Source organism: the organism of the source record quoted next, unplaced genomic scaffold (assembly GCF_019419815.1).
Source record: "Pyrus x bretschneideri cultivar Hongxiangsu unplaced genomic scaffold, Pyrus_bretschneideri_v1 Contig16, whole genome shotgun sequence".
NCBI classification, from domain to species: domain Eukaryota; kingdom Viridiplantae; phylum Streptophyta; class Magnoliopsida; order Rosales; family Rosaceae; genus Pyrus; species Pyrus x bretschneideri.
The window spans coordinates 1660112-1670241 of NW_025999457.1; the positions used below are offsets into that span (position 1 = coordinate 1660112).

The window sequence follows — 10130 nt, forward strand, 5'->3', positions numbered from 1 at the left end:
TATGTAGGCTAAAAAATATATTTGTTATTGATACGTGAATGTGGAAAAATGGAAGAGAATGCTAAAATGGAAGAGAATGCTTTTTTTTCTCATTATCTTTCTCTACAAGATTACAAGGATATATATACATGATACAAGTGTGTAGGTAGGACAAGGTAACCGTCCTAGTGTGTAGGTAGGACAAGGTAGGACGGCTGTAGGACGGCTAGTGTGTAGGTAGGACAAGGTAGGACGGATGTAGGACGACTTGACGGCTGTAGGACGGCTAGTGTGTAGGTAGGACAAGGTAGGACGGCTGTAGGACGGCTTGATGGCTGTAGGACGGCTAGTGAATAATATTATATACAATTACACAAGGACTCCAACCATTTTCCTTATTTGTCTAACATGTCTTCTCAGTTCCGCTGGTTACAATATAAGGAACGTTATGAGTCAGAAACAGCTGTTTGACACACGTATGTACCACATGATGATTGACTTTGATTGTATACTCCGGTTATACTCCCATACTATTTATATTTAATTTTAAATTTTAAATGATTTCTGACTGCATGATGTATATGAACGAACATAATTACGAGATCCTCTGAATTCCTAGGAAAAGGATCCGGCGAGAACTTCGAACAGGAATCTTTGGTTGCTACATTGTCTCATTTGACAGACTGAAATAACGGAGCTAACAAACTGAAAGTACAAAGGACGAAAATGAAAAGAAAAAGGCTAAGGGGAGGTAAGTGATAATCCGATTTAAACTAACGGGTCCATGAGCGCAATCAGACTCGCTCCTTGGCAAAGCCAACCAGGGCGTTCCAAGTGTACTCATGAACACGTGCCGGAACACTATTGGATGCTTGAGGGGAACCAATGAGGCCTCCCGCAGCAAAGCCACACAAAATAATACCCAAGCGATCTGAGTCGTCGGCGAGGTTCGACGTGAAAAATCGGTCGAAGAAGCAAAAGCAGGTCACTGAAAAAAGAAATAAAAACACGGAAGCTGAAGCTGTTGCGGGAAAAAGCTTGTCCAAATTAGGGTTCCCGAATTCGAATTCGAACCACCAACGAGGTTAACCAAATTAGGGTTTTAACAAATTATTTTAGTTAATTTTACTTTGTTGTAATCGCTTTTTATTTTTTTGCTGAAATTTAGAAATTTGCAGGAAAACTGAAATGGGGGACGGCATATGGAACCGGCAGCAGCAGCAGCAGCAGCATCAACTGGGTCCCTCTGGCGGTGTACATAAACGACCTCGTTCCGACTACGGTAACTCCTCTGTGGCCATTTCTCATAGTTATTTTCTTTAATTAGATGAAATTGCGATTGCATTCGTTTGCATTATAGATTTAGTTGTCAACCATTTAATTTCTGACTTGTTGTTTATAATTCGAGCGATATTATAATCTAATCGAAACTATGGGGAGAGGGGGATTCAAACTTGGGCCTAGATGGGGAGCACACTGCTCGAGCCAACTTAGCTAGGCTGAAGTCTGCTTCTTTGTGTTATAAGTGTTTTTACTTAGTGGTTCGTGATGGGTTTCGGGTTTCAATGTAAATTATGTTTCAAAGTGGTGAATTTTATGTGAAGGGTCAAGGGTATCTATGGTTGACAAAGGATTCCAGTTCAGTTGTCTGATGACTCTGCTTGTATGCATCTCCACTTACTCTAGTAGATATGCAGATTCTGGTTTTGTAGCTAGGTGTCTCGTTTCTTTTCTTTTAAAAAAAATAAAATAAATGTTTTGCTTCCATAGTTCCATGTATACTCTTGCATCTTCGGGTTCTTGAAGCACATAATAGTCTTAGCCTATCTGTTCCACCTACTACAATTGCAATCAACACTCGTACTTGTATGATTCCATATAATAATGTATCTTCCATGAAAGCTTTACTAAGCATATGATTTCTGTTTTTATTTTCTTTGTAACCAGATCACAGTTTTTGGCCCTTGTGTTTCCTTTGGTCCATTGTTACTGATATTATTTACTGGGTTTCATTTTTAGAGCAACTTTTGAAAGATTTCCACTTTAGCGTTAGTTTTAGAAGTTACTGGTTGTTATTAAGTTATGTTCAAGGTGGGAAAACCTTGTTCAGTGTGTTTGTTAAGACCTGTGTGAAAATGGAAACTACTAGAAAATCATTTAGGCTTCCAATTACATTGCAAGGAACTTAAGAATGGGTCTTTTCCCGAACCCAACCGAACTCCAAACCTCTGAAATTATCAAGTAGATTCTTTCCTTTTAGTGCGGTCAGTCTTCCAATCTAATGCTATTCAATAATGATGGTAATAAGATCCTCCATACATATTTATAATGCAATTATTTGTATATACAAATTGATGCGTATTATTGGTATACATTTTGATATAACCAAATTCTCCTTTTTATTCATTTAGTTATTTGTTTGTTGAGTTGTTCTTGTTATAACTTCTTAGTCACTGATCAAAAGCATAGACTTGTATAGTTGTACGTAGATGTTTTGATTGGCATGTTTTCTTTGTACTTTGGAACATTGATAGCAGTTTTACTTGTTCAAATATCTCCTAGTTGTTGTAGTGAAATTGCTCATTCCACACCTTTGGTCTAACTCTGCACATTAAAGAGTTAGGTTTTTACCTTGTTTGTTAACTGTTAGACGGGGTATACTCTACTTCCACCGAATGTTTCTCAATTGGTTTCATCATTTAAGTTCTTCCATCTGCTTTTTTTTTAATGCCTTTTATCTTGTTCTATAGTTGTAATATATACAGCTGAATCAGGGTCTATTTGTTAATGTTTTCTCAGTGTTTTGCCTTTTAAATTTTTAATAAAGGTCAAATATGTGTTCGGTGCATTAAGTTTGTAAAACATGGGAAAATTATTCTGTAAAATGATCTCAATTTTGTTCTTCAAGTTATGAAACAACCTTTCCACTATTTATGTTGTTTTCAGGGGAAAAGTGAAACATGGTGAATAGTTAGAAACACAAAAAGGAACCTTTCAACTGGAATAAATATTTCAGTCTTCTTCAGAGGCTTTGTTGTTGGTCCTCACTTTTCATGTTTATCTGCTCTCAAAAACCCATGACAAAAAACCAAACACCCCATTGCCTCTCTGTGCCTTTCTTTCTCTATCTCTCTTTGCCTCCTCACCTCCTCCCACTCTCTCTACACCCTCAAAACTTGCACTCCAGCCCCACTCCGAAAGCCTGTCTGAGACCCATTCATCAAAACCAACTTGTGGACCCTCTTCTCCTTGCTGCCTTCCCGCGCCCCCCCCTCCCCCTTCTCTCTCTCTCTCTCTCTCTCTCTCTACTTCCTCCTCCCTTTCCCCCTCTCCCCTGCAATGTTGTCGTCTGTCTTTGATATGAAAACATTTGGTTGTGGGTTGTTTTCAAGGTAAATAGGTGTGGATGGTAGAATTTGGTATTATTTCAATTTAAACTAGAGTCGTCAAGAATTTGGTAGAACTTGTAAATGGAGAAACTGAAGATGCTGAATCGTACTTGGTTTCAGTTTAAACTGGGATAGTTATACCGGACTTTTATGGGATATAGAGCGATGTTGGATGTAGCTTTATTTTATTGTATCAATTTCTTTTTGGTGTCGGAAGGGTTATACTGTACTTGTATCAGTTTCTTTATCTCTTTTCGGTGTTGCTTTATTTATTTATTTTTGCTTCTAAAACTGAAACGGTTATACTGCACTTGTATTGCATAAAAATAAGGTCTGATTTTGGATGTTCATTGATATGAATGTTCCATTTAATAAGGCTCTAACTCACAATGGTTTTGGTTAGCTTTGATGCAGACATGGGATAAATCAATTTCACTAGTTTTCAAAATGTTGCTGCCTAATACAAATTCAGTAATTCAATTTTCTCACACTAGCACTGAACACGTTTTCACTGTTTTTGTTTTAAGAAACATTTTTCAAACTATTCTACCAGATGCGTTATCTAATGTTAAAATACAAGAATGTTATATTGTTTTCGTTTTCTGAAAGCGTTTTATGCAGATGGTTTTGGAAAACATCACCAGATAGGCCCTTACTTTTCTGTGTTGTCAACCTGTCTTCAGGTCAAGAGATGCATGGTTATTTTGCACGAGAGGATGATCTTGGTGGTCCTAGGACTGTAAAGGATAACAGATCAATTGGATCAGCATATGACCGCTATCTTCAGAATGCGGTGACTTTCTTAAGCATTTGAAATTATGCCTATTATTATTTGTGTTATATCTCTCTGTTTTCGTACTAAAAGATTTGTCCTACTTACTTCTAAAGGAAATGGCTTCGTACACTTCTGGAGAAGCAAGTACTTTTGGTGGAGCTGGAATGGGAAGGGCTGTTGGCGGTGGAATGACGGGTCCTACAATGGCTGATCATTCTATGAGGGGTCGTCCTGGAGCTATGTCTTCTGATGTACTAACAAATGGTCGAAATTTGAATCTTGCTAATCAGCTCCCAGTTGATTCAATGCCTAGGCCTGGACGTGAAACAGTTCCTTTACCTCTGGATGCATCCAGCACTTTATATGTTGAAGGACTTCCTCCTGACAGCACAAGGAGGGAAGTAGCTCGTATCCTTTATGATCTTTCTATGATGCCTAAGAATTATTGCATATTGCTTTCCAATCTTATTGTTTAACTCAATAATTTTTCCATCGCTCATCCTTTACATAAATCTTAAGATATCTTTCGTCCTTTTGTGGGATACAAAGCAGTGAGGCTTGTGAGCAAAGAGTCCAAACATGTATGAGGGGGTGAATTATTGTAAACAATTACTTTTCTTTGTCATTCTGTTTTCTTGATCACTCTGACTTAAGATTCTCGTTCTGCTGCTTGGTTTGACTTTTGGGAAGTTTATAATCTTTCTTCACACTAATATTCCGGTTTGACCATAATGCAGCGTGGCGGGGATCCTCTTATTCTTTGTTTTGTGGATTTTGAAAATCCAGCCTGTGCGGCAACTGCTCTGAGTGCCTTGCAAGGTGGTTGCTTTTCTTGTCATCAACCTTGGTGACTATCGGTGTCAAAGAAAGCTTAATTCTTCTTTCTGTTTTTATTTGTTTTGTTTATATCTTCCCAAGTGCTATTTTCTATCGTACCTTATTCAATCAAGTAATTCCATGCATAGTATGTGTAAAGAGGTTGAGGCAGTTCAGAAAAATGTTATAGAGGGCTTTCTTGTGATTTATGATTGAAGTTCATAATATCTCTACACTCCAGATTGTGAAGAACTAGTATTGCTCATTATATTTTCCCGTGATTGTGGTATTTGAAACGATGGAAGATGCTTACATTTGTGTTGCGGTTGCAGGTTATGAAATGGATGAACATGCTCCTGATTCTAATTACTTGCGACTGCAGTTTTCTCGGTTCCCGGGTCCCAGGTCCGGACCTGGCCGTAACAAGAGGTGATAGGCATTAGGTGATGAGAGATGTGTTTTTGATGTAATCAAGATTGCATTTGCTTTTATACATTCCATATATATATTGCTCAGGCTTGGGCACACGCTAATTGTAAGCACTTCTGATGCACATTGTTGTTTCGAGTTAGTGAAATCAGAAACAGTTTTATAGTTGTGCAATTAAACGGAGATCTGATTTTGCACGTCCATGGTCTACAAAATTTACTCAACGAATGTTTTAATTCGGAATAGCTTCTTCTCTTTGACACTATACCATGCATAGGCTCCCGCAAGATTAGTGCAGAGATAATTTGCATATAGATTATTTCCATATTCTGGAGGACTTCGATGGCCCGGGTACCTTGCCCCGAGTGACCCGTGCCAATGACAAAATGTAATGGGGAGAGAAATTTAATATGACATTATGTCATTGGCATGGGATGCTGCGGTGGCAATGCACTCGTCCTATGGAAGCTGCTCTCTATATTCTAAAGCGGGAAGCATTCTAGTGATGGAGATACGTATGAAGAAGAATGGAAGCCTAATTAAAGGGGTGAAATCTTCCACATTTGATCACCAAATTAGCTGGCTTAAGATATTTAAGTGCAACGCGGAATGAACTGCCTCCATTCAAGAGTAGTGAGAAGCAGTCTGGATGTTGCAAGCCTATTGAACTAGGAATGCTTGTAGTGTTTTGGAAGTGGCATGCTGCTCAGGCACAATCCCTTTAAAGCATGTGTTTTTTTAGCACGGATTTGCAGGATTATATTACAGATATCATATGGTAAGTGATTTCCGCTCTCTCATGTTCTCCCTGCACAACTCCGATTTTCCTAGTTTTAGGGTTGGATAAATCAAATCAAAGGAGAATTAGTGGAAAGAAACAAAAGGTGAATGCAGAAGGAGAAAACGGAAACGTGAAGATGACTACCGATCAAATTCGTCTTTTCTTGTAACTTGCACTGCCTGGAGAAAAGCAGAGACAGTGCATGATGAGAAGGGACAATGCATGGTGTCATGTCTTTTGGTGTTAGAAATTTGATCCGAGTCCTTCCCTTTTGGACTACGGTTAAGGACAGGCTTTGCTATGTCCTCCCAATGCTAAGCACTAGCTAGTGGGTTGCCGACTAGTCTATATGGTACTGTACATATCACATGGGCCTTGAACCCATAATCCTATGCTGCTAGAGCTCCTCCCCACCCTTCTTGAAATTAGCATACCGTCTGATATGTTGCTGTCTCCCACATCATGTGACTAATGGTTTGTTTGAAATTAAATTTTTTTTTTTTTAAACACTTATACTACAAGTGTTTTTATTGTAGACACATTAAAAATATTTACAAACAATTCAAGTGTTTATTGAAAAATATTTGAAGGTGCTTCTTCAAAAAAACATTTGACAGGTGCTTCTCTAAAAAGAGTTTATATGAGTTAAAAGAATTTTTTTTTTCTTTTTTCTTTTGCCAAGCGCAACAAACACATTTAGCTTTGCCAAAACAAGTTCTAAGCAAAGAAAGGGCAATGTAACATGAGGACAACGAAGAATCTTTCCGACATTTGAGGTTCTGTTTGTTCGGTCACTAGACCCAAACAAAAGAGAAATGTAGAAGTGGGCAATGAATGATTTTCAATTACCATCAAATTGGCACAACAGTCGGAATTGTTTCGCAAAAGAATGCTTTTTGTCTTAGCATTAGTTTTACACACTCTAATGTGTGTTAAAAAATGAGCTAGGGTTTGGTTGGAGAACAAGTCTGAGTGGTTACATGCCATGTGGTATGGAGGGTTTCGTTTGGTGCCATTACTCCTTTTTCTTGTTCTATCATCCTTTTGGAACTAGAAGAGAAAAAGGAGGGGAAAAGGTAGTTTAGGGCAAAAATGATAGAGAATTGTTATTAGCACTTAAAAAATCTTATTCTACATTCTAAACTTTATATATTAGGAAAGAAAAATACAGTTGTGAGGAGTAGAATGAGATTTTTGGAATGCCAATAACACTTCCCAAATGATATTGAGTTTATAAACCAGGAAAATGTCTAAGCAATTTATTGGTGCCAATGTGTTATCTAAATATAGCGTAGTTGTGGTAAAAATGAAAAAGGCAAAAGGGGTAACTGTAAATAGTTATTGTACTTAAGTGTAAATTGTCCCACAACTTGTCCAGGGACTAGTGCATATAAGTTGTAATTGCAAGAGCAAGGAGCAAGCTCTGGATTAGATCGACGGATGGACTTGGTTTGGTATAATTCCAAGTCGTCGTTGGTGTTTCTTCTTCTCTGTTGCCCAGCCACCCAGGACTATAGTCCTTATTTGGTAGGTATTTATTGCAAGGCTAACCATGGGACATGGAGAATGGTTTGCCAAGTTTGTTTAGAATGGATCGGGATCAATGGCCGTTGGATCCCTAGTTATTGAATATTTAGTTAAAGATTCAATGTATATGAATCTCGGTCTATGCTATGAATCTGTTTTTACAATTTTCGTTCATTGTGTATCATGTAATATGCCTAATGTTAGACAATCCACTTGTTTTATTTGAGACAATTGTATTTGATGCAGTTCCTATTTTCTGCTTTCTGACTTGCTTCAATCGACATTCTCTTGATATTTCTTTTCCATTTTACTTGGTTTTATGATAGTGAGAACATTCAATATGGCCTCTTCTTCCTCTAGTTGCTCCTTTGTGATACATATCTCTGTTTTTGTACTAAAACATGTATCCTACTTGCTTTTAAAGGAAATGCCTTCGTACACCTTTGGAGAAGCGAGTACTTTTGGTGGAGCTGGAATGGGAAAGGCTGTTAGTGGTGAAATGACAGGTCCTCCAATGGCAGATCATTCTATGAGGGGCAGTCGTAGAGCTACGTCTTCTGATCTATTAACATATGGTCGAAATATGAGTCTTACTAATCAGCTCCCAGTTGATACAATGCCTAAGCCTGGGCGTGAAACAGTTCCTTTTCCTCTGGATGCATCCAGCACTTTATATGTTGAAGGACTTCCTCCTGATAGCACAAGGAGGGAAGTAGCTCGTATCCTTTATGATCCTTCTATGATGCCTAAGAATGATTGCATATTGCTTTCCAATCTTATTGTTTTACTCAATAATTTTTCAATCGCTCATCCTTTACATAACTCTTTAAGACATCTTTCGTCCTTTTGTGGGATACAAAGCAGTGAGGCTTGTGAACGAAGAGTCAGGTTTGTCCATAATGCAGCGTGGCAGGGATCCTCTTATTCTTTGTTTTGTGGATTTTGAAAATCCAGCCTGCGCAGCAACTGCTCTGAGTGCCTTGCAAGGTCATTGCCTTTTTCTTGTCATCAACCTTCGTGACTATCAGTGCCAAAGAAAGCTTAATTATTCGTTCTGTTTTTATTTGTTTCCTTATACGTTCGTAAGTGCTATTTTCTATCGTACCTTATTCAACCATGTAAATGGAAAATTTATGTTAAAATTCTTCCATGCATAGTAGGTATAAAGTGGTTGAGGCGGTTCACAAAAATGTTATAGATGGCTTCTTGTGATTTAATATTGGAGTTCATAATATCTCTACACTCCAGATCGCGTAGAACTAACTGGATTGCTCATTATTTTCCCGTGCTTGTTGTTTTTGAAACGCTGGAAGATGCTGACATTTGTGTTGCATTCGTAGGTTATGAAATGGATGAACAAGCTCCTGATTTTAATTACTTGCGACTGCAGTTTTATCAGTTCCCGGATCCCAGGTCTAGACCTTGCCGTAACAAGGGGTGATAGGCATTAGGTGATGAGAAACATCTGTGTTGATGTAATCAAGATTGCATTTGCTCTTATACATTATATATATATATATATATATATATTGCTCAGGCTTGGGCACACACTAATTGTAAGCACTTCTGATGCATGCACATTGTTGTTCTAGGTAGTGAAATCAGAAACAGTTTTATAGTTGTGTTAAACGATCTGATTTTGCACGTCCATGGTCTACAATTTACTCAAGGAATGTTTTAATTCTGAATATCTTCTTCTCTCTGAGATTATACCGTGCATAGACTACCACAAAATTAGTACAGAGATAGTTTGCCTATAGATTGTTTTCATATTCTACAAGACTTCCATGGCCACGGTATCTTGCCACCATAGTGTCCCGTACATTTTTCCTCCACATTAGTTATATATTTATCTGGACATTCTAACCTAATGAAGTCCTACAATCATCATAACTCATTTTACTTAGCTTATGCTCCTTACAATATTTGATGAACTCACATAAGAAACTCATAGAAATTTGTTCCCAGTCATTACCTTTGGACTGCAGTCGAGGCTTATGCTATATCCTCACAATGCTAAGCACTAGCTAGTGGGCTGTCGACTAATCTATGCCACTGTACACATCACATGGGCTTTGAACTCTATCTCAATTATTGCAAAGACGTCGGCCTCTTCAATGAAAGAACCCATGGTCCTATGCTGCTAGAGCTCCCCCACCATTCTTGGAATTAATATAGTGTTAGGACATATCACTCTATTTCTTATATCACGTGACTAATGATTCGTTTGGAGTTACTTCTTTAGGAAACACTTAAACTACAAGTGCTTTTATTGTATAGAATCTTTATAAGCAATCCAAGCGTTCATTGAAAAAGTATTTGAAAGTGTTTCTTGAAAAAGCATTTGACAAATGCTTCTCTAAAAAGAGCTTATTGAGTCAATAGAATTTCTAAGTTTTTTTCTGCCAAGCACAACAGAACGCATTTAGCTTTT

At 37.9% G+C, this 10130-nt stretch overlaps 2 protein-coding genes across 3 annotated transcripts; both read left to right on the plus strand.

Moving 5' to 3' along the window:
* The first annotated feature begins 908 nt into the window (after positions 1-908).
* Positions 909-5585, plus strand: LOC103957771 (RNA-binding protein 2). 2 transcript variants are annotated; one of them, XM_009369975.3, is made up of 7 exons: positions 909-1063; positions 1148-1261; positions 4052-4161; positions 4257-4551; positions 4663-4724; positions 4881-4962; positions 5292-5585. In XM_009369975.3, exons 2-7 carry the CDS (start codon positions 1168-1170, stop codon positions 5390-5392), a joined length of 744 nt encoding a protein of 247 aa, XP_009368250.2. In that variant the 5' UTR covers positions 909-1063; positions 1148-1167; the 3' UTR covers positions 5393-5585. The 2 variants fall into 2 exon arrangements, with proteins under 2 accessions (XP_009368250.2, XP_009368251.2); XM_009369976.3 differs by having other exon boundaries at positions 922-1063; positions 1158-1261.
* A 1954-nt stretch (positions 5586-7539) lies between these two features.
* On the plus strand, positions 7540-9400 carry LOC108867975 (RNA-binding protein 2-like). Its single transcript, XM_018649977.2, has 4 exons — positions 7540-7696; positions 8121-8415; positions 8528-8683; positions 9037-9400. Exons 1-4 carry the CDS (start codon positions 7610-7612, stop codon positions 9135-9137), a joined length of 639 nt encoding a protein of 212 aa, XP_018505493.2. The 5' UTR covers positions 7540-7609; the 3' UTR covers positions 9138-9400.
* The last annotated feature ends 730 nt before the right edge of the window (positions 9401-10130 follow it).

Bases quoted from the DNA above. Each gene is read 5' to 3' on its own strand.
- LOC103957771 (XM_009369975.3), top strand. From the start codon at position 1,168: ATGGGGGACGGCATATGGAACCGGCAGCAGCAGCAGCAGCAGCATCAA. The intron at 1,262-4,051 runs GTAACTCCTCTG...ACCTGTCTTCAG, and splicing joins ACGACCTCGTTCCGACTACG to GTCAAGAGATGCATGGTTAT. The intron at 4,162-4,256 runs GTGACTTTCTTA...TTACTTCTAAAG, and splicing joins ACCGCTATCTTCAGAATGCG to GAAATGGCTTCGTACACTTC.
- LOC108867975 (XM_018649977.2), top strand. From the start codon at position 7,610: ATGGACTTGGTTTGGTATAATTCCAAGTCGTCGTTGGTGTTTCTTCTT. The intron at 8,416-8,527 runs GTATCCTTTATG...TAACTCTTTAAG, and splicing joins CACAAGGAGGGAAGTAGCTC to ACATCTTTCGTCCTTTTGTG. The intron at 8,684-9,036 runs GTCATTGCCTTT...TTGCATTCGTAG, and splicing joins TGCTCTGAGTGCCTTGCAAG to GTTATGAAATGGATGAACAA.